Here is a 26,888-nt window from a genome sequence, read left to right as displayed (position 1 = left end):
TTTTGTAAAGCATAGTGACGTGAAAGCATGGCAACGGATCAGGACATCGCTAGGAATTGCTCTTTCTGTAAGAGCTTCAGAAAAGTTTGTGCAGAGTTCCTATAGCAGGACAGATCCCAGACTCATGACAACCGGCCTTTCTTTGACACAAGAACATTCAAGGCATAATTTCAGAGCCTCGAAAAGCCAACAATGGCAGCAGCCACTCCTTATCTTCCCTTGGGAAAGAACTTTGTCTCTTTATTCCTTTATGTATTACTAGCATTCTGTAGCCTACTAGCAGGAAATAATTATCACAGGTACTCTGCAGTTAGATTGAAGGAATCACTTTTCTCTTGGAGACACTACAAGTAAAACACACGGGTTACTTTCCTGGGTCCTTGTTTTATTACCAGTATTTTTGTGGCCCCTTTTCAGTCCCTAGTGCCTTGGTTAAATGCAAGAGCTGAGGAGATGCCAGTACAGGTATTAGTTAAAGCTCAGAGATTTATAAGGTCTCAAAGAAAAAAAAGTACACATGTTTCTAGAATGAAATCATGGTGTTTTATTTTAGATTAAGATAGTTAAGTAATAGTTAAATGAATCTGTGGTCCTATTCCATCCCCACAGCCTGCTCTGTGATCTTGTTGACCATCACCAAACCCAAACCAGCCGTAATATATTAGAACTGACATTAGCCAGACACTATTCTAAGCACTTTATATGGATTATCTTATCTTGTCCTCATACCAACTTTATGAGGCTTTCATACCTGGGTGGGCAAGAGAATCTCCAGGACAAATGTTAAATCACACGTTCTCATTAGTGATATCTTAATTTCTGGGCCCCAAATTTTATGTCTTATTCTATCCTTGCTCAACAAAACCTGGAGGGGCATTAAAAAATGCCACCTCTCTTTTTCAAGATAGATTTCTACTTAGGTGGGGGAAAAAATCCTTACTCTCCTTTAAATTAGATCACCCTTTTTCTTCAAAGATATCTATCCGTACTACTAATGAAAAATCATCCTTTAAAGATGATGTCCAGTGTGAAAAGCACAGAATTTTGGAATCAGATGCTCTGAGTCTGTCATAGCTTCCTACTAGTAGATATGTGAATTTTAGTTAAGTCATTTTGTTACACTCGAATTGACTCACGTGTAAGAGTAGGAAAATAACCTGATTCTCACATGGCTGCCCTGAGGATTAGGTCAATGTTTTTCATAGCCTAGTACATGGCAGATTCTCAATGGATTTTCACTGGGTGAATGAGAAATAGATGGATCGGTGAATGAATTTGCCACCATTCCAACCTTATCTCCTGCCTTCCCTCCTCTCCATCCATGATACTGACTTTGTTACTGTTGTTCAAATACATTAAGGTCTTTCTTATCACAAAAGTTTTAGAATTTGCTCTTGCACTACCTGATACACTCTTCCCCCAGGTGATCACCTGCATCTGATTCATCACTCAAATTTCACCTTCTCAAAGGGGTCCAAAATTGCCAATCCCTGATCCCAGTTCCTCTCAATCTTTATCCTGGTTTATTTTCTTTATATCTCTTATCACTATTGATAATTACATTATGGGTTACCTATTGACTTGTTGCTATCAGTTTCCTTCCCAAGAATGCCTACTCCAAGGGAGCTGGGACTTTGTTGGCTCACCTGGATGCAAATGAAAAGGTAGAGATTCTTATTATTACACCCTCCCTGACCTTGCTGATTCACACGTGCGCACTGGCACGAGTTTGAAGATCTGGACAAGCAAGCTGGGTGGAGGTCTTTTTGATTAATAGTTATGATAGATATCTCTGAAGAAATAGGATGATCTAATTGAAAGGAGAGTAAGGATTTTTCCCCCACATAAATAGATAACTATCTTGAAAAGAAAAGTTCTCTGAACTCATTGGAACAGATAACTAAGAAGAGTTATATTTGTCATTTCCATTTCATGATAACTCCTAAAAGTGAATTTATAACATGCTGTTTTGATTACTAGTTTATATAACAGTTTTATTAAGCTGATCCCAAAGCAATATGTTCCAAAGTGGTTATATGAGGACACAAATAAAGCAGCATACCAAGCGAATAGACCAACCATTATTTGGGCTGCTATCAGGAATTGTTTCCATTGCGTTTGTGAAGACTCTTCAAATCCTTAAAGTCTGTTATGCCTCGGGAGATCCAAGAGTTCAATATTCCCAAGCAGAGTCAAAGACAAGTTCATCAAATGCGAAGACTTCATCCTTTATCTTAAGAGTACTTTCAAAGACTTCACTGATTTGTATTTGGCAATCGAAATAGCCCAAATAGTTGGGGAAAACATCAGTCTGATACTTTCTACAACTGTGTGAAGGCACCTGCTAAACTTTGCATCTTAGGAGAATGAGAGCTGTAGAAAATCCTTTAACCCAAAATAAAATGGCCATAGGGGCTAAGGGGAACCAGAAAGATTCTTAATTCATAAACAAACAGATATCCTTGGATTGCATCCCAATTGCATAAATTTCTCTACTATGGAATATGAGCAGATTCTAAAATGATTCCCAAATAATCAAAAACAGCCATAACTGAAAAGGCAACTCTGTTCTAATTTATTGCTGATCTCCTCTACTAGTACTGTTCGGAAAATTCTAAGGCAATTAAGAAAACTCAAGTAACTTTCATTAGATAAAGGCAACACAGTAATTAAATAAGTAGACCAGTAAAATAAGGCTTAAGTAGTAAATGTGCTCTTGAAAAATTAATTAATAAATTTCCTTTACAAATTACTTATCAGAGGTAAATTTAAATGTTCACTATTTGGACCATATATGAGAGGAAGACAAAAAAAGAGGTAATCAATCAATTAATAAATATTCATTGAACAACTTCCATGTGGCAGAAAGACCTTTTGGGGATACAGGTGTGTCTCTACTGAACTTAAAAATCCATTGTAAAGAGAAAACATAGCCAATAAATGCCAAACGATTTTCAGTATTACTGGCCTGGAGCAGTTAGGGGACTTGCTGAGGAAGGGGGAGAGGTGAATAGCTGGAAGGGGAAGGAAGAAGCATAGGGAAAGAAAAAAGGGGGAGATGGTGAGTAAGGGAATCTCTGCAGACAGGTGTGGCCATAGACTTTGTAAAGATCTCCAAACTCTTGATGACCTATGTGAACTGTGAGAAATGGTTGCAAAATACAAGAAAAGAGAAGAGGTGAGAGACTGAATAAATGAAAGAAAGAGAAACACTGTTGTGAGCCTTCATCCTTCTCTTCATTCTATGAGTCTTTATTGAATGTCTACTACCAGCACTAGGAACAGTTAAGATACTGGGTGTGTGGTGATAATAACAAATGCGCCTTTGTGGAGTTCCATTCAGTACAGAAAAACTAGTTAATGGAAAAAACACACACTGTTGATTAAGGAAAAATGTCAGGGAGGAAAGAGAAAAGGAAAAGAAAATAGAAATCTGTGAAATTACATAGAACATATTCTCTACATTTTCCCCTAAAAGACGCTATTTCTTTTAGACATATTATTATCAAATAATTTATTATTAACTTCCTAAAATTTGGTCTTTATTATGATACTCTTAATGCACTTATAATGAATATTTAATCTATTTAAATTAATGACTAATAAAAATCATGTCATAGTGAGTCAGGACCAAGATAGCTTTTTTTTCTGTGAGGGGGGTGGGGGGTGGGGGGGGTGGGGGGGGGCGGGGTGCATGGTCCGGGAACTGAAGTCTAGTCTCCTGCATGAAAGGCGGGCATTCTAACCACTGAACTACCTGTGCACCTCAAGATAGCATTTTAAGATGCTCCCTGGTAACTTTCCTCCCCAGAATCATTGAACAGCTAGCAAAAGCTGCAGAGTCATCATCCTTAGGACTCTGGAAAATAGTTTAGAAGTTTCAATAACTGGCCAAGGACCAAATCAAGACAATGCAGTTTTTAAAAAAGGCAGAAGAAGCTTGAGGCACCCTTTTTGGTCCTTCTCCCACTCACTTCCAACGCAGAGTAGAGCCCGTCTGTGCTCCCAGTGTGGTTCCCATGCCTGTTCCAGAGGGAGCAGAGTAATCCCTGTGCACAGAGTGGGATGCCTGTGTGTCAGTGCCCCTCTATCCAGTGGCAACATTAAAAAACTGAACCAGGAAACACATCTCTAACTCACTGTGGTAGTTAGATTCAGGTGTCAACTTGGCCAGGTGAAGGTACCTAGTTCCATTGCTGGACATGAGCCAATGGTACATGAACTTCATCTGTTGCTCATTATACCTGCAGTCAGCTAAGCGGTGTGCCTGCTGCAATGAATGATGCTTGATTTAATTGGCTGGTGCTTAAATGAGAGAGCTCAACATAGCACAGCCCAAGCAGCTCAGCATACCTCATCTCAGCACTCAGAGCTCAGCCCAGGCCTTTGGAGATGCAGAAAGAAAGCACCCCAGGAAAGTTGTTGGAACCCAGAGGCCTGGAGAGAAGGCCAGCAGAGATCACCCTGTGCCTTCCCATGTAAGAAAGAACCTCAGTTGAAAGTTAGCTGCCTTTCCTCTGAAGAACTAATGAAATAAATCCCTTTTTATTAAAAGCCAATCCATCTCTGGTATGTTGCATTCTGGCAGCTAGCAAACTAGAACACGCACCCTCCCAGAACTTGCCCTGCAGGCAGAAGCAGCCTACAGACAGTTGAAACAGTCTAAGAGATAATTAAGTCAAAGTGGTCTGAGTCACCTGCATTAAATTAAACAATAAGAGCTTTTGGGATGGGGAGAAAGTCTATTTCACAGGATGTACAAATTCCTGTCTGTGGGGAATTCTTAACCAAATAAGTAAGCAAATGGCCAGGATAAGACACCTGTTTGAAAACTAGAAGAGGACCCTGCAATTCACTTCTGCTGTGGGCCGATCTTGATAAGATGGCCAAACTCTGAAGGACAGCCCCAGCCAATGCACAGCACATTTGCTACAACTATGGAAGGTGATTTTTGCCTTGGTTTGTTCATTTTTCTTAGCTCTGGCAGTCAAAGAAATCTCTGTCATATCAGTAGCTGGATACAAATTTAAGGAACAGATAGCTCAGGCAATAAATCCCAGAGGTAAGACTTTAAAATTTAAAACAACAACAGTATCCAATAAAAGACTGCAAGACAAAGAAACAGAAAATGTGGCCCATCCAAAGGAACAAGATAAAAATCCAGAAATTTTAAATAAAGCAGAGAAGACTTTAGACATCTGGGGTAAAGACTTAAAAAAAAATCCTCACTATACTCAATCAGGATATCCTAAGGATATCAGGAAAACAATGAATGACCAATAAAAGAGAGAAATTTTATAAAGGAAACAAATAGGATTACTGGAGTTGAAGACGAAACTAACTTTTAAAATGAAAAAAAATTCCCCAGACAATTTTTAACAGCAAATGTGGAGCTTTCAGAAGAGTTAGTGACCTCAAATGTCAAGAAGGAGAAAATTCTGAAAGTTGCAATATGAAAGCAATGTTTTAAGTAGAAGGGAGTCCCCATAAGATCAAGTTACAATTTCTCATCAAAAACCAAGGAGGCAAAAAAAAACACTGGGAAGAAATATTTAAAGTGAAACAAAACACATGCCAACCAAGCATTTTATATCTGATGAGACAGTCTCTCAAAAATGAGGCAGACATTAAGACATTTCCAGATAAACAAAAGCTGACGGTAGTCACCACTGGACCTTGACTACAGGCAATGCTAAAGAGAGTTCTTCAGTCTGAAATGAAAGAATATTAGAGAGGAGATTGAAGTGACATAAAGAAATAAAGACCTTTGGATAAAGTTAATCAGATGGATAATTATAAATGCCAGTACTACTGTTCTATATTTTTTGGCATGTGGATCCATATTTTACTTTTTCCAGGTTCTAAAATGCAAATGCATAAAGAGTAATTATTAATGTATGGTTTTGGACATACAAGATATAAACATATCATTTGCAATAAGATAAATGGAAAGGTGGGTGGGATGAAGCTGCACAGCAACAGTGTGTGCATATGCTATTGAAATCAAGTTTGTATCAAATCAAATGTGATTGTTATAGATTTAGAATGTTTAATATAAGCTCCATGATAATGACAAAGAAAATAGATGAAATATACATGCAGAAAGAAGTAAAAAATGGACCCAAAATGTTATAATACAAAAAATTAAATAAATATGAACAGCATTAACAGAAAAGGTACAAAACTTACAAAAACAAAATAGCAAAATGGCATTCCTAATGTAACTTGTATGGTCAGTTTCATTGAACACCATAAGTACATGGAATCTTGACTAAGGCATGATCTTTTGTTGGTTTGTCCAGGTTAGTGCAATGCCCTAATATATCCCAGAGTAATTTGGGCAGTGAATAAAAAATTATTTGCAAAGTCCTTTAAGGGACTGTGGAGAAAGGAGGAAATATTCAACTTCTCCATTTGGAGAATTCCTGATATTCTCATAAGCAGTGTGGACAACCAAATCTATAGGCTGAGCCCTCAATCTTGGGATTTGCCCCTATGAAACTTATTTCTGCAAAGGATAAGCCCAGCCTACTTATAATTGTACCTAAGAGTCACCCCCAGAGAATCTCTTTTGTTGCTCAGATGTGGACTCTCTCTCTAAGCTCAGCAGGTGAACTAACTGCCCTCCCTGCTACATAGGACATGACTCCAAGTGTATAAATCTCCCTGGCAATGTGGGATACAACTCCCAGGATTAGCCAGGACCTGGCATCATGGGATCGAGGAAGGCTTCTTGACAAAAAGAGGGAAGAGAGGGATGAGACAAAATAAAGTTCAAGTAGCTGAGAGATTTCAAAGAGTTGAGAGATTATCCTGGATGTTACTCTTATGCAGTCTATAGATATTCCTTTTTAGCTTATGGGTATTGGAGTGGCTGCAGGAAAGTACCTGAAGCTGTTGAGCTGTGTTCCAGTAGCCTTGATTCTCGAAGATGATTGTATCACAATACAGATTTTACAATGTGACTTGTGATTGTGAAAACCTTGTATCCGATGCTCCTTTTAGCCAGGATATGGACAGATGAGTAAAAAAATAAATAGATAAAAAAAGTAAGTAAATAATAGGGGGAACCAGGGGTAAAATATTGGGTAGATTGAAATACTAGTGATTAATGAAAGGGAGGGAAAAGGGGAATGGTATGTATGAGTTTTTTCCTTTTTTCTTTTATTTCTTTTCCTGGAATAATGCAAATATTCTAAAAATGATCATGGTGACAAACACAAAACTATGTGATGATATTGTGAACCATTAAGTGTACACCATATACGGACTTTTTATATGTGTAAAGATTTGTCAATAAAATATATTTTTTAAATAAGACGAAAAATCTCCACTCAGAGCCCTAAACTTATAACTGGAGGATCTAAAAAAGGAGAGTAAATTAAACCCAAAGAAAGCAGAATGACAGAACTAATAAAGTTAGAACAGAGATAAAAGAAACAAAAGTTGATTCTTTGTAAAGATGAATAAAATTGACCAACCTTTAGCTAGACTGACAAAGAACAAGAGAGAAGGCACAAATAACAAAACAAAACAAAACAAAAAAATGAAAGGGGATTATTAGCATCAACCCCACAGGAGTAAAAAGGATTTAAGAGGATCCTATGAACAACTGTGCACCAAAAAATATTAGATAACCAAGATATAATGGACAAATTCCTAGGAACACGCAACTTACCTATGCTGACTTAAGAAGAAATAGATCTCAACAGACTAACAACAACAACAACAACAACAAAAAAAAACTGAATCAGTAATCAAAAACTTTCCAGGAAACCTGATATTTCTCTGCAACTTTGGGTACCTGTGTGACACCTAAGACTCAGAGTTAAGAGTTCTGCAGCTCTGAAAGTCAGCATTGCTACATACAAGAACTGTTAAAGAAACAAAAACAGAGATCAGGCTTCAATTAGAGATAAGAATGAAGTCAATCTGATGGAGCTAAGGTAAATCAGAATACAGGGTAAAGGATGACAGTATCTGTATTTTAGAACTTCACCTACTGTGTTAGTTAGATTCAGGTGTCAACTTGGCCAGGTGAGCATACCTAATCTTGTTGCTGCGGACATAAGCCAATGGAACGTGAACCTCATCTGTTGCCAATTACATCTGCAGTCGGCTAGGAGGTGCGTCTGCTGCAATGAGTGATGTTTGACTTAATTGGCTGGTGCTTAAATGAGAGAACACAATGTAGCACAGCCTAAGCAGCTCAGCATTCCTCATCTCAGCACTAGCAGCTCAGCCCAGGCCTTTGGAAATGCAGAAAGAAGTCACCCCTGGGAAAGTTGTTGGAACCCAGGGGCCTGGAGAGAAGACCAGCAGAGACCATCCTATGCCTTCCACGTAAGAAAGAACCTCAGTGGAAAGTTAGCTGCCTTTCCTCTGAAGAACCAACAAAATAAATCCCCTTTTATTAAAAGCCAATCTGTCTCTGGTGTGTTGCATTCCAGCAGCTAGCAAACCAGAACACCTACCATATAAGACCAAAGGAAGAAAGCTTTATTTTGTCCAAAGCCTAAATTCCCTGTAGTCCACAATCTAACTCAACCTGTCTGTATAGTTCATTTAAACAGTCTAAATACATGGAGCCCAGAATGGAAATGAGGGCTTGTAATTCTGTATAGCTTAATGTAATACCCAGATATACACAAGAGTATGTTGGGCAGATAATTAAAAAGTATTAGAAAAGCAGTGGCTCAGTGGTAGAGTTCTTGCCTGCCATGGCGGACACCCAGGTTCGATTCCCAGTGCCTCCATGCAAAAAAAAAAGTATTAGAAAAGTCCCTTGAGGGATTAGGGGAAAAAAACAACCTCACAACAAAGAAAAGCACAGGATCAAATGGCTTCACTGGTGAATTTTACCAAACATTCTAGGAAGAATTAATACCAATTCTGCTCAAAGTCTTCCAAAAAGCTGAAGAGAAAGGAAGACTTCCTAACTCATTCTATGAGGCCAACATCATCCTAATATCAAAGCCATATAAAAATTACACAAGAAGAAAATAAAATTACATACCACTGTCTCTTATAAATATAGATGCAAAATATCCTCAACACAGTATTTGCAAACTGAAGCCAGCAGTATATTAAATGAAATATATGTCATGATCAAGTAGAATTTATTCCAGGTATGCAAGGACAGTTCACCATAAAGAAATCAATGTAATATGTCAGATTAGTAAAACAAAGGGAAAAAAAACACGTGATCATCTCAATTAATGCATAAAAGGCATGTGACAAAATCCATGAAAAACATTTTAGAAAACCAGGGATAGCAGGAAACTTCCTCAATATGATAAAGGTCATATATGTAAAGCCCATTACTAACATCATGCTCAGCATGGAAAGAGTAAAAGTTTTCCCTGTGAAAGATGCATACTGTCACCACTGTTACTCAACATTGTACTACAAATTCTATCCAGAGCAAGTAGTCAAGAAAAAGAAATAAAAGGTATCCAAACTAGAAAGAAAGAAGCAAAATTTTCTCTTTTCCAGGTGACGTGATTCTATATACAGAATATCCACAACAAAACTACTAGAACTAATGAGCGATTTCAGCAAAGTGGTGAGGTATGAAATCAACTTTTAAAAGTCAGTAGGGTTTCAATCTGTTCTATGTCTACTTACTGAAGTGTACCTTGAAAATCACTGCTTTTTCTTTCTTTTATTTGTATATATTATATATAACAATAAAAACATTTTAAATCAGTAGAGTTTCAATCTACTAGTAATGAACAATTTGAAGAAGAAATCAAGAAAAAATCCTATATACAATCACAACTAAAAGAATGCAATATCAACAAGCCAATGATGTAAAGGTCTTGTACAAAGGAAACTACAAAACACTGCTAAAAGAAATTGAAGAAGACCTAAATAAATGGAAGGACACTCCATGTTACAGGTTGGGAGGCTAAATATCTTTAATGTCAATTCCATCCAAAACAATGTACAGATTCAACACAATCCCAACAAAATTCCAATAGCCTCCTTTGCAGAAATAGAAAAGCTAATCATCAAATTTATATGGAAGGGTAAGGTACCTCAAATAGTCAAAACAATCTTAAAAAGAAGAACAAAGTTGGAGGACTCTTACTTCCCAATTTTAAATCTTATTACATATTACAGTAATCAAAACAGCATGGTAGTGACAGAAGGACAGGCATAGAGATCAATAGAGTCAAACCAAGTTCAGAAATAAACCCTCCTATTTATGGCCAATTGATTTTTGACAAGGGTGCTAAGTTCACTCAATGGGGAAAGAATAAACTCTTCAATAACTGGTGCTGGGAAAACTGGCTATTCTTATGTGAAAGAATGAATGTAGAAACCTACCTCATACCATATTCAAAAATTAACTCAATATGTATCAAGGGTCCATGGAAAAGCTAGAGAAAGGATAGGAGGGTGACTAGGGGGGTGATTTGGGAGTGTAGCTGACCTGGGAGAGCCTTCTGCATCACACAAGGCAGCCCTAGTTGCAGATGCCGAGGAACTGAGAGGCAGAAAGCTGGAGCCTGGCATGGAGGTGCAGAGGTGCAGAGCCTGCGGAAGTGCACAGACAGGAGTCTGGGACTAGAAAGTAAGCCAGGCTGCATTCCTTGGGCGTGCTAACCTCACCAGTGCAGCCGCGTGACCAGTGGCTCACCGTATACCCCACATGCTTAAATCCCGTCACCCACTCCTATTTCCTGCACTCCAGGCACCCCCACCCCACCAGCCCCTAGTGCACATACCTGCCCCACACCCCCATCCCAAGTGAACCCAACCCATCTCTCTTGCACCCCTTCAAGCACTACCTACCCTTCCCTGCTCCCTGCAGGCTGTTGCCAGCACATAAAGGCTGCAGGCACTAACCCAGGCTACCCTTGTCCCCTGCCCATAGTGTGGCACAGCCTCACCCTACCCTCCATGAGCTCTGTGCTTAGCTTAAGGCACTCCTAGACCCACACATGCTCACGGGCCCCCAGTCATGTCATTCAGCTCCAGCAACCTCAATTTTCAGCAGTCCTAGAACTGCGCAAACACACAGCCCTCAGCCATGCTTCCCAGCTCTGAGAAAGTGTGACCTGCATAACCAAGTCACATCTGCCCCCAATCCACAAAGATATAAGACGGACCTGCTCCCACAGCTCAATGCATGTGCACAAAGAGCCCTATGCTTTAGACCAGCGCACACCAGGTTTACATCCCCAACTGGTGCACCCACACAGCTACATCCTCCCTGGCTGCTGGGCACCCACATTCACAAGCATCAGTGTAACATCCCCAACCTGCACCTATACCTGCCCTGAAACAAATCACAGCACTGAGTGCCCCACCCCATACCCTGCTCCCTGCAGTACATCCATTCTGCAAACACAAGGCCTTAGACAACTGAAAGAAATCAACTCCCAAAGTAAATCTATCAAGATATTTACATGCCACAAAGACAGCAGAAGATCACCAAGCATATCACAACACAGACAGATACAGGCCTGCCTAATGACCATATTGAACTACCAGAGGAGACACAGACATTGGAACAACTAATCAAAGATGTTCATACAACTCTACTTAATAAAATAAGTGGGATAGCAAATGACAGAAAGGAGATCAAGAAGACAGCAGAAGAGCATAAATAGGAATTTGAAAGAATAAACAGAAAAATGGCAGATATCACAGAGATTAAAGACTCTGTTGACCGAATAAAAAACATGCTAGAGGTACACAACACCAGATTTGAAGGGACAAAAGAAAAAATAAGTGATACAGAGGACAGGATAACTGACTTTGAAGACTCAAAACAGCAAATGGCAAAAAACGATAGAAAAAATTGAATCAGATCTTAAGAAAATGATAGACAAAACAAAGCATACAAATATAAGAATCATTGCTGTCCCAGAAGGAGAAGAGAGGAATAAAGGGCTAGGAAGAGTAGCTGAGGGTATAATGGGGGAAAACTTCCCAAACCTCATAAAGGACATAAATATACTAGTCAAAGAAGCCCAACAAACTCCATACAGAATAAATCCAAATAGGCATTCCCCAAGACACATACTAATCAGTCTGTCAAATGTTGAAGAGAAGCAGAAAATTCTGAAAGTGTCAAGAGAAAAACAACCTACTACATACAAGGAAAACCAAATAAGACTGAGTTCAGACTACTCAGCTAGCTCCCTGCAGGCAAGAAGGCAGTGGTATGATATATTCAAGGTCTTGAAAGAGAAAGACTTCCAGCCAAGAATTCTGCACCCAGCCAAACTGTCCTTCAAAACTGAGGGAGAGATTAAAGTTTTCACAGACAAAGTCCTGAAGGAATTTGTCAACAAGAGATGGGCCCTACAAGAAATACTAAAAGGAGTTCTACCAGCTGAAAAAAAGAGACAGGAGAGGGAGGTCTGGAGGAGGACACAGAATTGAAGAGTATCATTAAGGGTAATTTAAAGAATACAAAGAGAAAGAGGGAAAAGAATATACAGATCTGACAAATAAAATAAAAAAGATAAGGTGATAGATTCAAGAAACACCTTTTCAGTAATAACTTTGAATGTTAATGGACTAAATTTACCAATTAAAAGATACAGATTGGCAGAATGGATTAAGAAACATAATCCAACTATATGCTGCTTAAAAGATATTCATCTTAGATACAAGGATACAAATAGATTGAAAGTGAAAGGATGGAAAAAGATTTTCCATGCAAGTTGTAACCAAAAGAAAGTAGAAGTGGCTATACTAATTATCAGACAAGATAGACTTTAAATGTAAAAACATCATAAAAGACAAAGAAGGACACTATACTCTAATTAAAGGGTCAATTCACAAAGAAGATATAATAATCATAAATGTCTATGCTCCCAATCAAGGAGCTCCAAAGTACATGGGACAGTCATTGATAAAACTGAAGGGAACGATAAATGTTTCAACAATAATAGTAGGAGACATCAATACACCACTCTCCTCTATAGACAGAACAACCAGACAGAAGATCAACAAGGAAATAGAGAAGTTTAATAACTTGATAAATGAATTAGACCTAACAGACATATATAGGTCATTGCACCCCAAAGCACAAGGATATACATTCTTCTCTAACACTCATGGAACATTCTCCAGGATAGATCATATGCTGGGGCACAAAAAAGATCTTTATAAATTTAAGAACATTGAAATTACTCAAAGCACTTTCTCTGATCACAATGGGATGAAGCTGGATCTCAATAACCACCAAAGAACAAGAACATTCACAAATACATGGAAATGAAATAACACACTATTAAACAAGCAGTGGGTCAAAGAAGAAATTGCTAGAGAAATCAGTAGCTATCTGGAGATGAATGAAAATGAGAATACAACTTATCAGAACCAATGGGATGTGGCAAAAGCTGTGCTAAGAGGGAAATTTATTGCCCTAAATGCCTATCTTAAAAAACAAGAAAGAGCAAAAGTCGAGGACTTAACAACACACCTAGAGGAACTCGAGAAAGAACAGCAAATGAACTCAAAAGTATATAGAAGAAGAGAAAAAACAAAGATTAAAGCAGAGATAAATGAATGGGAGAACAAAAGAATAATAGAAAGAATCAATAAAACAAAAAATTGGTTCTTTGAGAAAGTCAATAAAATTGATGGTCCACTAGCAAAACTGAGAAAAAAAAAAGAGAGAGAGGATGCAAACAAAATCAGAAATGAGAAGGGGTGTGTCACCACAGAACCTGAAGAAATAAAAGAAATCATAAGAAGATACTATGAAGAACTATATACCAACAAACTAGACAACTTAGATGAAATGGACAAATCCCCGCAGACACACACACAAGCTGCACTGACTCAGGAAGAAATATAAGATTTCAACAAACCAATCACAAGTAAAGAGATTCCATCAGTCCTCAAAAATCTTCCTACAAAGAAAAGCCCAGGGCCAGGTAGCATCATATGGGAATTTTAAAGAGGAGGAGTATAACAGAGAAGACAGGGTTTAGCAAATGAATATGACTGCTGATATTATATAGATATTTCTGTTGGTCTCCAGTGTCTTGGTACAGCTGAATAAAAAATTAAAAGTCATGAAAATATAACCCATACCAAATTTTAAAATCTGTTCCATAACTACTTGCTGAAATGTACTTGGAAATGTATTTATCTTTCTGTATACATGTTATATTTCACAATAAAAAAATATTGTAAAAAGTCAAGGACCAAAATACAAAAATCAGGACTATGATACTCCTAGGAAAAAAACAGAGAAGCATTTTCAGGATCTTCTGTTTAGCAATGGTTGCTCAGACTTTACACCAAAAAGCATAAGCTACAACAACAAAAAGATAAATGAATTGTACATCACCATCAAAAATTAAAACCTTTTTGCATCAAAGGACTTCATCATCAAAGTGAAAAGACTACCTACAGAACAAGAGAAAAGACTTGGAAACTGCGTATCTGATAGGTGTTTAATATCCACAATATATAAAGAAATTCTACAACTCAACAACAATGAAAAACAAACTACCCAACTAAATAAATGGGCAAAAGACTTGAATAAACATTTTCCCAAAGAAGATATACAAATTGCCAGTAAAGACATAAAAAAGATGTTTAACATCATCAGCTATTAGAGAAATGCAAATCAAAACTATAATACCATTTTGCACACAGTGGAATGACAAATATTGAAAAACAAAAAAAAAATTATAAATGTTGGACGAGTTGTAAAAAAAATAGGGACACTCATTCACTGTGGGTGGGAATGTAAAGTGGTGCAGCCACTGTGGAAAACAGTTTGATGGGTTCCCAGATAGTACAGAATTACTTTATAACCCAGAAATTCCATTTTTAGGTATATACCCAATAGAATTGAAAGTAGGGACTTGAACACATACTTGTACGCTGTTCTTCATAGGGGGGATATGCATAATTGCCAAAAGATGGAAGCAACCCAAATTCCCATCAACAAATGAATAGATAGACAAATGTGGTGTTTATATACGATGGTATATTATTCAGTCGTAAAAAGGAATGAAGTTCTGAGACTGTAGCAACACTGATGGACCTCAAAGAAATCATGCTGTGTGAAATATTTTATGATCTCACTCCCCATGGGGAGCTAATGCCTAATTGGCATAGAATTTCATTTGGGGTAATGGAAGAGTTTTGGTAATGGATAGTGGTGATAGTAGCACAACAGTTGGAATGTAATTTACACCATTGAATTATAATTTTGAATGTGGTTAAGAGGGAAATTTTAGGTTGCATATTATGTTAAAATAAAAATTTAAAAACAACAAACTATAGGACTCTATAACACAGCATTCCCTAATGTAAACCATAGTTAATAGTATAATTATAGTAATATTGTTTTATCAATTGTAAGAAAGAAGGTACCTGGATAGTTTAGTGGTTAGAATGCCTGACTTCCGCGCGGAAGACCTGGGATCAATTCCCAGACCGTGCACCGCCCCCCGCCCCCAAAAAAGAAAAAGCAAAAAAATAATTGTAAGAAAGGTACCACACTAATGCAGTTTTAATAATAGGGAAAACTGTGTTAGTGGGGAGGGGCCCATATATAGAAAGTATAATTTATGTATGACTCTTCTGTAAACTTAAAACTTCTCTAATAATTTTTTTAATATGTCATAGCTTGTCATTTGAAAACAAGACAAAATTCGACTTAACACTGCATGTTTGGAAGAACATATCTCTTTAGAAAAAGAGTAATTTTTGTAGTATAGCAAAAGAACAAAATTTTCATGTGAAATCTCTCATAATTTCTTCTCAGCAGTTCACCCTCCTTGGTCTGATTTTCCTATTTTTTCTGTCAGCACCATAAATATCTTAGTCACCTCTGACTTATCCCTCTTCCAATGTAGACTCTGAACATTCCTTTTGTATATATTTATATATTGCCCACTGTCATTATCAGCCCTGAACCTCATTCCCTCTCTAACTAATATAATAGTTTCCAGTGTCCCCTCCTGCAATCACAGAAATTCAAAACCCAAAGAGACTCCAGGAAGAAATTCAACCCATAAACCCATTCTACTTTTTGCTTCCTGATCATTCTTCCTAAAACAGTCTCTTATTGTATTGTTATCTGATCAAAATCTTTCCATGGCTTACCACACCTACAGAAGACAGTCCAGGCTCCTTTGTTGAGCATTTAAGGCTGTCTGTGCATTTTTTTAAGATACCAACATACTATTTCAACCTTATCTTTTCCATTCATTGATTCAAAAAAATTTTAAGCACATCTGTAATCTGAAATGTGCTAAAAATTTAGTTTGCAAAGATGAACAAGTCACTATCCTGCCCTCCAGCAGCCTTCAATTGTGTGGAGAAAAGAGTCAAGTACATGAACAATCCATTAGGTGTTGAAAGGTCTGACAGAGGCCTTGGAATCAGGGCAGATCCCGTTATCTCACTGACTCTGCTTCATCACTGCCGAATGAATTACTTTCTATTAATAAAACACAGCCTGTTCTTGTCAGCACTCCATGACTTTGTCCATGCTTCGCCTTCTCTGTGGAATGTCTTCTCTCTGCATTTCAGTATGCCCCAAATACATCCTGTCTTTCAAAAACTAGACCAGATACCAAACAATCCATGAAGCTTTCCTAAGTCTCCTAATATGCTCATTCAAATTCCCACAGCACTTTAGTTGTATCTCCTTTCTCATTTTTATCACTCACTTACTTGTATTAGAATTTATTACATCTTAGCTGTTTTCCTATACCTGTCTGTCTCTTACGGGTAGCATCTATAATTTAAGTACTAATAAATCTCTAGATATAAACCTTAAAAAAAAACTTTCCCTAACAGGCATCCAACGAATGCTGTCTGAGCTAAAATAATAGATAATAAATAGCATACCAAATACAATTGCAAAAAAGTACTAGGGGAATGATGATACAAATTGATCCTCTCATATTTATGGCCAAACTACTACATAAATTACTGCACAAGTTAAGAACAGCAGAGAAGAGAGCTGTCACTGACAGACTAGGACCCCCAGACTTCAAGGGACAAAGCATTTCTATCCACAAGAGAGGAAAAAAAAGTGTCTGTTTTCCTTCACGGCTAATACTAGGTCTTTCGTTAATTAAATGAACACATTGTTTATTCTCCATACACTTTCAGTCCCGAGTCTTGGAAAATACATGAAATTTCCAAGAATTAAAGTTTCCATTAACTCAAGTGCCAAAATCACAAGGCTTGATCTGAGGGAGAAAGCACATTTGTCTTTGCTGGCTCCTTTTCAAAAAGCTATAGAAAGATATTTACTGTATAACCTTCCTTGTGCATTAACTGCTCTGCTTATCATTCAGACTATCTAAACAAGACAGAGAAGCTGCAACATTTCAGAAAGCAATCGATTGCAGAGGAGCGGCCGTTTGAGGGCTGAAGTGTTGACAGTGTCCCTGTTTGGAGTACACTTTCTTCACGGGAAAAGACTACAGGATTTTGTACCGTTGTTGTTGTGTGTTTAATGCACGACAACTAGCTTTGAGTGGTGAAGAAATAGCATACTCTCGTGGGTTGCAGAACATTATCCACCTGTGTTATCACCAATAGACGAAAATGTAATATAAATAAATGTGTGTGAATGAATACAGCTTGCACGCCTGGGAAGAAAATCTTACGGTATCTGGTTTTATTCCATCTGAAAAAAAAAAAATTCTGAAACCCAGTTATCTATTCGGGTTACTAAAAAAAATAATAATAATGAAATAAATTTTCTTTACGTCAGTGAACTTGGACTCAGAGGGTTCTCTCCCTGAGCAGCGAGCCTTTTAAAGACGTTTGTGTCACTCTGGCAGCAGGGGGTCGCCGCTACTGGGAAAAGAGCTGGCTCTACAGGTCCCGCCCCCCCCCCGGGGGTCTCCCCTCCCTCCGGCCGCCTCCCTAGCTCCTTAGAACGCGACTTCGCGCCCCCATCCTCCCCCACCACCCGGCTCCAACCTCCGCCGCGGCGCGCAGAGGTCTGGCGCGCGTCAAAACCTAACAGGGAGGTTGATTTGTGGAGCAGCATCCCCAAACTCCCCTCCCCCCAGCCCCTCCTCCGCCCGCGGCATCTGCCTAGGGAGTTGGGTTGAGCAGGGGGAGGGGGAAGAGCAACACCGTCCCCCTTCCCCCAGCCGTCCCCGCGTTTAGATTCAATTGTACCTTTTCTTATTTTAAGTCTTCTGTTTAGGCCACTCGGCCCCTGGATCAGTCCCTCCAGCGTTCGGCATCCGCGGCCCCAGCTCCGCACGCGGAATGGGAGAGCGAGGGACCCACCCGCGGTCCGCCGGCGTGTGCGGGAAGGTCCAGCCGAGGCGCCCGCTGCCCGGAGCCTGTAAGTTTCAACGCAACACCCGGAGAGGGGAGGGCGAGCTGTCCACGTCCCAGCAAATGACTTAAATTGCAAAACACAGCAAAGATCTGCAGGGTCCCGTGGACTCTTCGGGACACTCTCCTTTGACTCTATTTGGTGCCCACAGGTTACTGCTCAGGATTTCCTTCAGTTTGTGTCTGAGCCCTTCATTATAAAATTTTCCACTTACAGTATTATGAGTTCCATGAGGAACTCTTTCGCTTTTTTCTTAAAAATGCAACTCATACTTCCTTCAAATTTAAAATAATTCTTCAAATTAGATAGAGTGCTTATTTTTATCAGATTACACGAAACAGCTCAAGAGAGCAAGGCCTTTTCTTTGCCTACTTCTAAAAATAAGAGGAAGAAATTTCCCTCTTTATTTTTACTATTGCTGTATCATCTAAATAGCTTAATAGATCGTGATACTCAGCTGGCCTTAATTTCCCTCATTGACGCTGCGTGTTTGTAGCCTCACACTGATCTACAGCCGCAGTTGATCTTAGAGAACTATTTTTGAACTTGCTGTTTACGTGAAGGCTCCTGCTGGTGTTTCACTAAGGCTATGTCCATATATGTGTTCAGAATAAGAAAAATGGAAACAATTCTCCTGATTCGGACCAAATAATTTCTCTGGGATCCCAGAACTTAAGCAAAAGCTGGATTCGTGTTGAGCTGAATAAAAATCATGCTTGCCACTTTGCATGCCTACATGCCCCTTAAATCAAGGACTGGAGAGGTGAGGAAATGTTTTTTGTTTTTTATATATATTTTTAATGATCGTTTACTTCGTGCAGGAGGACGGGTCTCGGAGGAAGGAGAGGCAGGTCAGAGGTCGGTGGGTAAGCTGGCTATGGTGACAGGACGATGTTGGCCAGAAAAAGCATCATCCCGGAGGAGTATGTGCTGGCGCGCATCGCCGCGGAGAACCTGCGCAAGCCTCGCATCCGAGACCGACTCCCTAAAGCCCGCTTCATCGCCAAGAGTGGGGCCTGCAACCTGGCGCACAAGAACATCCGCGAGCAAGGACGCTTCCTCCAGGACATCTTCACCACGTTGGTGGACCTGAAATGGCGCCACACGCTGGTCATCTTTACCATGTCCTTCCTCTGCAGCTGGCTGCTCTTCGCCATCATGTGGTGGCTGGTAGCCTTTGCCCATGGGGACATCTATGCTTACATGGAGAAAAGTGGAATGGAGAAAAGTGGTTTGGAGTCTACCGTGTGTGTGACTAATGTCAGGTAAGGATGCAGTGGGATGAGGCGAAGATTGAAAGGAGTATGGGAAAAAAAATATTAACCTGCCCTTTTTCCCATCACTCCAGTTTGCGAACGCTTTGCTTTGAACCTTCAAAGACAAAAACAAGCATGCAAACCACAAAAAAACCCCACTAAGTTTAGATATTAAAAATCTTTGTAAATGCAGCTTTATGGATGATGAGTCTCTGAAAATGTGGAGCTTCAATCCCTTGGACTAGACTTTAAAATATCATAGCAGTTATTAAAATTGTGGTTGGAGAGGATTCCACAGAATGTCTTCCTCAAAAAAAAAAAAAAAAAACACGCATTTAAGTTTTCAGTAAGAACAGCTGCTGTCCATAGTTCCAGTGTCCACAAATAAATATCTCTGATCATTAAAAAATATTACACAAATGCTGCTAATATTTTCCCATGACCTATCTTACCCTTAATATTTTCAGAAATAATGAAAAAATGTAGAGGCACTGTTCAGGAGGGGTCAATTAAAAATCCATTAAATATTCAATAACTGAAGTAAATATAAACCTTCCTTTATTAAGACTGTCTGAACATAGCTCATTGCCTGCACTGAATTAAAAGTTGCGCTCAGATTCAGAGCTGTAAAACAGTTCATTTTTAATGGAAATTTTCATAGGAGAGATTATATAGAAGAGACTTAATGCTGCAGTCTTCTTTCAGTCTTGATTGAACAAGAACAAGACAGTTGCAGATTGCCTAACTTTTGTTTCTTTTTATTCATAAGTATTTCTAAGACCAGTAAAGTGAATATTTTCAGTGATTCTCTTTTCATATTTTTGGAGGGCAGAAAAATATTTAGTTGGGGTGACTTGTATTTATTTTGTGGGAAGATAGAAAGAGATAACATAACATTCAGAGAAACATTTACTCTGAAGCAAAACAATGCAATAATAATGGAAATTTTTCCAGAACATTTTCTGAATAGCATTCCAAATTCACATAGTGCACAAAGCTAAGAAACTTAAGCCCCATACTACTAGGTAACTGTAAAGAATGAGACCTTTCTTGACCCTGGAATCTTGTGAAATTAGCATGCCACTGCAAAAAGCAGAAAGCCATGCTGTGAACTTGTCCATCCTTCTAGTTCCTAAGTAACTGTAATACAAGCATATCAGGAATGTAGCATTTGTATGCAGAGACAGCACACCACATTTATCAGTTCAAATTTTGAGGAAAGTAAACTGTATCGAATTGATCCATTGCCTTTGCCACTGAGTAGATACTCTTATTTTTAACATAATCTTTTCTCAAAGAACAATGTGGCTGACAAATGTGAGTGATCATCAAAGCACTCGATATAAAGGAAAAGAAACACTGTGTGTAGCAGTTATTTCAAGGTCAAAGCTACTTTTAATAATATTTCTCTTTAAGAAATTTATTGGCCCTGATATTAAAGTCACATTCATATTAAGAGAAGTTCTCAATAAATATGCAGTAGGTACTCATAAAGAAATTAAAAGAACTAAAATGATAGTCCTTGAAAACAAATGACAGATTTTATGCAGAAGACAAATATATTGCCTTTTTCTATGAAAATGAAGTCATTAAGCAATGTATTAAAAATACATCATAAAAAGTGATATCCTTTCACTGATTTTTCAAAAAGAAATTTAGATGTTCCATTATCTATTAAAAGCCATTTTACTGCTAGCGCTTGTTTTTCATGTAAGGTATTGTCCGAAGCATGTTCATTCCCTTGATGTGTCCCTGCTAGTGTGGATATAATATCAACTGAGAAATGGTCCCCAAAATATGAAGCTGATCTTATCAGTATAACAATTTTAGTGTTTCAAACTGCACTTCCTAAGAAAACTTATTTGACATCTTTAAAGGTTGTTCTAGTCCCAGTGATTTTATTTTCATGCTATGGTATCATTTATACTTTAATTTCAATATAGAGTTTAATCATAACAAGCCTCACATAATAAAAAAAATTCTACCATAAATATAGAAATAAAAAAATCACTATCCTCTTCCAAAGGGAATTTAAAATATGACTAATAATGATTCTAATTATTAGCATTCCCTTTCCTTTCTTAAGTTCAGTGTCCTGTTGCATTGTCAGAATCAGAAACAGTTTTTTCAGTGGTTATTCACCAGTGTTTCTAAATAATGTTTTACCATTCTCATTTTAGGGTGGCTTACTTTCCCTTTCATGTAGATTACTTTCTAATATGCATCTGAAAAGAAACCAGCATATTTCCCCTTTCTCCTTATGATTCTTTAACAAACAAAAAAACAACCAAACATTTTTATCAGTTGTGGTAGTTTAGTCTGACAGGTGTTCATAAAAGACTGGTCTTGAACCATATAATGGTTAGAATTGAATTCTTTTATACAATAAAAATGTTTGAAATATGGCACATGAATGTTCTCAAGCCATTAAAGCAAAACATTTGGGTATATTCATCATTATGCTGTTCCCTGAAGTATGGATTTATTATTAGACATCAGTGTTGTGTCCATGACCCTCCTTTGGGATCCATTCCTATTCTTTGCCAAGATTCAGGGTCATATGAGATATCTTGTTTTGTGTAGCTAGTGTAAGAATAGTTAATGTGGTTTTCCATGAATCCTTGTAGCCACAAAAGAGGAAAAGGGCAATTTTCAGGCTCTGTTTAGAAGGTTATCAGAAGCGTCACCTGTTCATGCTTGCTTACCCCCTCATCATGTCCCAGCAAAAGTGCCTGGCATATATTAAGAACTCAGATTTTTAAAATTTGCTCACTCATTGTATGTGGCATGAAAATATATATATATTTTTTATATATATACTTATATATATATATAATATATATATATATTTATATATATACACACACGCACTCTCTTTTGATGACATTTTTGGCAGATGAGCTATGCCTGGCTTTTCTTTGGTAAAATTAGAGAAGTTTGAAATTAGGGGTGTGGGGAGGAAGACAGGGCTAATAGTATTTCTGTTAAGACACTGCAGCAGTATCAGGGATGTAGTAAGTGAATGAATGAATGATAATAATAACCAAATGCGCTACTTCTCAACCAGAAAGTGAATTACAGAATTACAGAATTCTGATTCCCTTTCTCACCCCGAGCCCACCAAATCATTGTCAATCCTTGGAGCTTCCCTAGAAAACCTGACAACTTTTGGCCCCTTCCCTTTGCCTCTTTCAGAGTACTAGGCTAGAATTTGGAGGATTTGTGTTCTTATTAATTATATGATTTTGTCATATAATTGTCATTGTTGTTTACTAATCTCTGTCTGAAATTCTTCCTTTATCAGCTTCCGTATTATCTAGATCACTTAGGACAAAATGAGACAATCTACAAGAAAACACTTTTTTTCAGATGCAAAATTTTATTATTAAAAATACTAGTATTTTTGAACGATGTGTGTTGTACCACTTTATACTGCAGTGCATTGACTATATAAGCTACACAATAAGGTTTAGCTAATGAACATGATTTGAACAGCTATAACAGTGAAAAGTTCACTCATTACTCAGTGCCTTCAATAGGACTCAAGTCACTTAAACATAAATATACAAGAGTAAGTGCTCTTTGGAAAAGTCTCTGTGTTATGGATTTTTATTTAGATTAAAAATAATTTTTCAAGCTTATGCTGCAAATGTCATTAGGTTTCTATTCTTCAAAAAACAGACAGGATTTACTTTCACTTTGTGAAATTTTCTACCAGGAAGATGTATATTAGTTTATTGTATTAGTACTTTCATATGAGTAGACCCATCATTTACTGACCTAGAAAACACTAACAGAATTAAACCCTTGTAGTCTAGAGATAGTGCACATACAGGGAGAATGAAAGTGCTTGTGCTTAGAATTTGACATTTGGCAGGTTAGGTTGGCTTGTATTTCTAAAAGCATTGGATAGCCTTGAAGGGAAGAAAATGAAGCATTCATCTAGGCATGCTATTTTGGTATTCAAAATCTGATCTGATGGCATTGTTTTCTAATATCATTCCTTACAGGTCTTTCACCTCTGCTTTTCTCTTCTCCATTGAGGTTCAAGTGACCATTGGATTTGGAGGGAGGATGATGACAGAGGAATGCCCTCTGGCCATCACAGTTCTGATTCTCCAGAACATTGTGGGCTTAATCATCAATGCAGTCATGTTGGGCTGCATTTTCATGAAAACAGCCCAGGCTCACAGAAGGGCAGAGACTTTGATTTTCAGTCGCCATGCTGTGATAGCTGTCCGAAATGGCAAGCTGTGCTTCATGTTCCGAGTAGGTGACCTGAGGAAAAGCATGATCATCAGCGCCTCGGTACGTATCCAGGTTGTCAAGAAAACAACGACCCCAGAAGGAGAGGTGGTGCCTATTCACCAGCTGGACATTCCTGTTGATAACCCAATCGAGAGCAATAACATTTTCCTGGTGGCCCCTTTGATCATCTGCCATGTGATTGACAAGCGCAGCCCCCTGTATGATATCTCAGCAACTGACATTGTCAACCAAGACCTGGAGGTCATAGTTATTCTGGAAGGCGTGGTTGAAACTACTGGCATTACCACACAAGCAAGAACATCCTATATTGCCGAAGAGATCCAGTGGGGCCACCGATTTGTGTCTATTGTGACCGAGGAGGAAGGAGTATATTCTGTGGATTACTCCAAATTTGGCAACACTGTCAAAGTAGCTGCTCCACGGTGCAGTGCCCGAGAGCTGGACGAGAAGCCTTCCATCCTTATTCAGACCCTCCAGAAGAGTGAACTGTCCCATCAGAATTCACTGAGGAAGCGCAATTCCATGAGAAGGAACAATTCCATGAGGAGGAACAACTCTATCCGAAGAAACAACTCTTCTCTCATTGTGCCAAAGGTACAATTTATGACTCCAGAAGGAAATCAGAACACATCGGAATCATGACAGCAAGACAACCCCAAGAGAGTCTTTTATTAAGTTTTGAAGCTTCATGTTGGGTACTCTCAGAAAGACCCAGAGCTGGAACATAATAATGTGTCTTCATTTTAATGCACTAAATGAAATTCATACTCAGACAATAGCACTTTCTGTATCAATGAACAATAACACATAAGGTGGAGGAATCATGTTCACACTTGTTTTATATATACAATATTTGCTGGATATGCTTAAGTTATGTAGAAGAAACATATCTTTCCATTTGAAGCACAAGAATTACATTAATAGTAATAGACCTTGAATAGAACAAGTTGGCTAAGGAGTGATTCTGTTTTAAATGCTTAGTTGGTAAAACCACAGATCTCACTGTTTCTTATGTTCACTTTGGAAACACAAATGGAATAGGAAGGGGAAGAAATTGTGTTATTTACACCTTTTGTCTATCAACCAGTGTGCTGCCATCTCCTTTCTCCAGGATACTGCCCCTGTCAGTACTTCCCTGGTAAGAAGCAGGAGGCAAAAACACTTAGCTCTCACTGCTTCTAAGGGTATCCTGTTTGTTCCCCTGGTCCTCCATCATGACGTCCCAAAGGTTTCCTGGTCCTGCTCATGGCAGCCTTTTGGGCAGAACTAGGCAAGGAGTCTTTGGAGCTCAAAGAGGGTTTGGAGAAAAGGTAAGAGCATTCCTGTCTCAATTGGGACTGGATTCCCAACAATGACAATTGCTTCCTTCAGCTTTTCACTTCTTAAGAGTCCCCACATGAAATACTGTGCTGAACATTTTATTAAAACCTGTCATTTGTATTCACTATAGTTTTGTGATTTCTCTTTCACAAAATTATCCCTAGCTCAAACCTCAAGAAAAAAGCATTTTTAGAGGCATGTGACAGAGATGTCATACAAACCAAAATGAGAGCACTCACTTTTGAGATCCCTCTCCCTTAGGGATTCTTTCTAAGATCTATTGTTCCAAGGTAACTACATTATTTTTTTGTCTTGAGTTGATTTCATTGCAAGCTTTCAAACATCCTCTTAGGTTTTCTACCTGAGCCTGAGGTATCGTAAGTATCCTGTAATCTTTTTTCTGTACATCTCCCACCTCCCAGCTTTTCTTTTCCTTACTTCACAGTGAATTCAGACCAGGCATATATGTTCAGTATTCTCTCAGTGACTAAAGTGAAATATTATGTCAAAATTCAACTTATTAAAAGAAAGAAAAAAACTCAGTTTATCCTTAACTCCTGCTTCTTCAAGGAAGGAATGGGTGTAGGGAGAACTAGGAAGTTAAGAAGCTAATGGCTTTATTCTTACATTTCAATAGTTGAATGTCAGAAAGTTGAGTTCTTGTGGCCCTTTACACAGGTTTTTTGGGTTTTATTTTTTATTTTATTTCAGTTATGAACATTTCAGTAGGCAGGTAATCAAGAATACGTTCAATTCCTGCCTTAAACAGAAGACCCATGATTCTAACTAGGTGAATGGAAATAGCTTAAGAAGTTAATGAGAGAGTTCATTATTCCTCATAAATTTCTAACCACTCCTTTGGACTCCAGACTCATATTAAACAGGTACTTGAAGCTTCACTTGTATTTCTACTGTGTTTAAAGCAGGTCTAAAATCAAATGCTTCATTGACAATTAGAAAACCTATTTCTCCCCCTACTACAGTTTTTCTTCCAGACAAAGACCAAAACCTGGGAGTCCTACTCGATAGCTCTCTTTCACACCTCAAAAGCAAAATCTTTTGTCTCTGCCATCAAAATATATCCAGAGTATGACCAATTCTCTCCACCTCCACCACTTCCTCTGCAGTCCAAGCAGGGCTGTTCATCACACAGCAGATAGTGATGCAGCTGGACCATGTGTTAGAATGTGGAAACATTTTAATAGAAGTTGGTAGAGAAAAACCCATCTTAATGAGACTTAATCCAACAGAGACGACAGAGGTGATAACTGACCTCAGCAGTTCTGGCACAGACTGAAGTGGGGGAGGGGATCCCGCATGGCAGCAGAACAGAAGCAAAAGGCAGCTGCCGTAGCAGCAATGGCAGCAAATGCAGTGCCTGCCTGCTGCATCAGCAGCCGCCCAGAAATTGTGGAGATACGGGCTGCAGGGCAGGCAATGCTGGCCCTTAGGTAATTAGCTGAGATGCAGGATTAAGGAGTCCAGGTGAAGAAGAAAGTACTGGCTCCCAGAGTAAGAGCTAGCAATGGAGCATGTTCCCACAGCCAACTTTCAGGGCAGCAAACTGCTGGGTGCCAAGGACCTAATGATCATCAATTTAATGGGGAAGTCACTGGACGAGTTTGATAAGGTTTTCTATGTCAAATATGGCTTGGGAAAAAACATCATTTAGCTGGCAATAGTCATATCAAACAAAGTACCACATTAACAATTTTTAAATGGTTTTATGAGCTATTTTT

General features: G+C 38.4%; 1 protein-coding gene across 3 annotated transcripts; it reads left to right on the top strand.

Moving 5' to 3' along the window:
* Positions 1-17,756: 17,756 nt before the first annotated feature.
* KCNJ8 (potassium inwardly rectifying channel subfamily J member 8) lies at positions 17,757-26,835 on the top strand. Of its 3 annotated transcripts, none has more exons than XM_077170264.1 (4): positions 17,757-17,832; positions 18,155-18,310; positions 19,126-19,569; positions 23,571-26,835. In XM_077170264.1, exons 3-4 carry the CDS (start codon positions 19,196-19,198, stop codon positions 24,469-24,471), a joined length of 1,275 nt encoding a protein of 424 aa, XP_077026379.1. In that variant the 5' UTR covers positions 17,757-17,832; positions 18,155-18,310; positions 19,126-19,195; the 3' UTR covers positions 24,472-26,835. The 3 variants fall into 3 exon arrangements, with proteins under 3 accessions (XP_077026379.1, XP_077026380.1, XP_077026381.1); XM_077170265.1 differs by having other exon boundaries at positions 17,760-17,832; positions 18,167-18,310; XM_077170266.1 differs by lacking the exons at positions 17,757-17,832; positions 18,155-18,310 and adding an exon at positions 18,409-18,455.
* The last annotated feature ends 53 nt before the right edge of the window (positions 26,836-26,888 follow it).

The sequence above is a fragment of the Tamandua tetradactyla genome, chromosome 7 (assembly GCF_023851605.1).
Source record: "Tamandua tetradactyla isolate mTamTet1 chromosome 7, mTamTet1.pri, whole genome shotgun sequence".
In the NCBI taxonomy this organism is placed as follows: Eukaryota; Metazoa; Chordata; class Mammalia; order Pilosa; family Myrmecophagidae; genus Tamandua; species Tamandua tetradactyla.
Note: the sequence above shows the minus strand (reverse complement) of the source record. Positions and strands in the feature narration are given on the sequence as shown.

Excerpts from the sequence above, each read along its gene's own strand:
- KCNJ8 (XM_077170264.1), top strand. The coding sequence starts at position 19,196 with ATGTTGGCCAGAAAAAGCATCATCCCGGAGGAGTATGTGCTGGCGCGC. Across the intron at positions 19,570-23,570 it reads GTGTGTGTGACTAATGTCAG|GTCTTTCACCTCTGCTTTTC; the intron begins GTAAGGATGCAG and ends CATTCCTTACAG.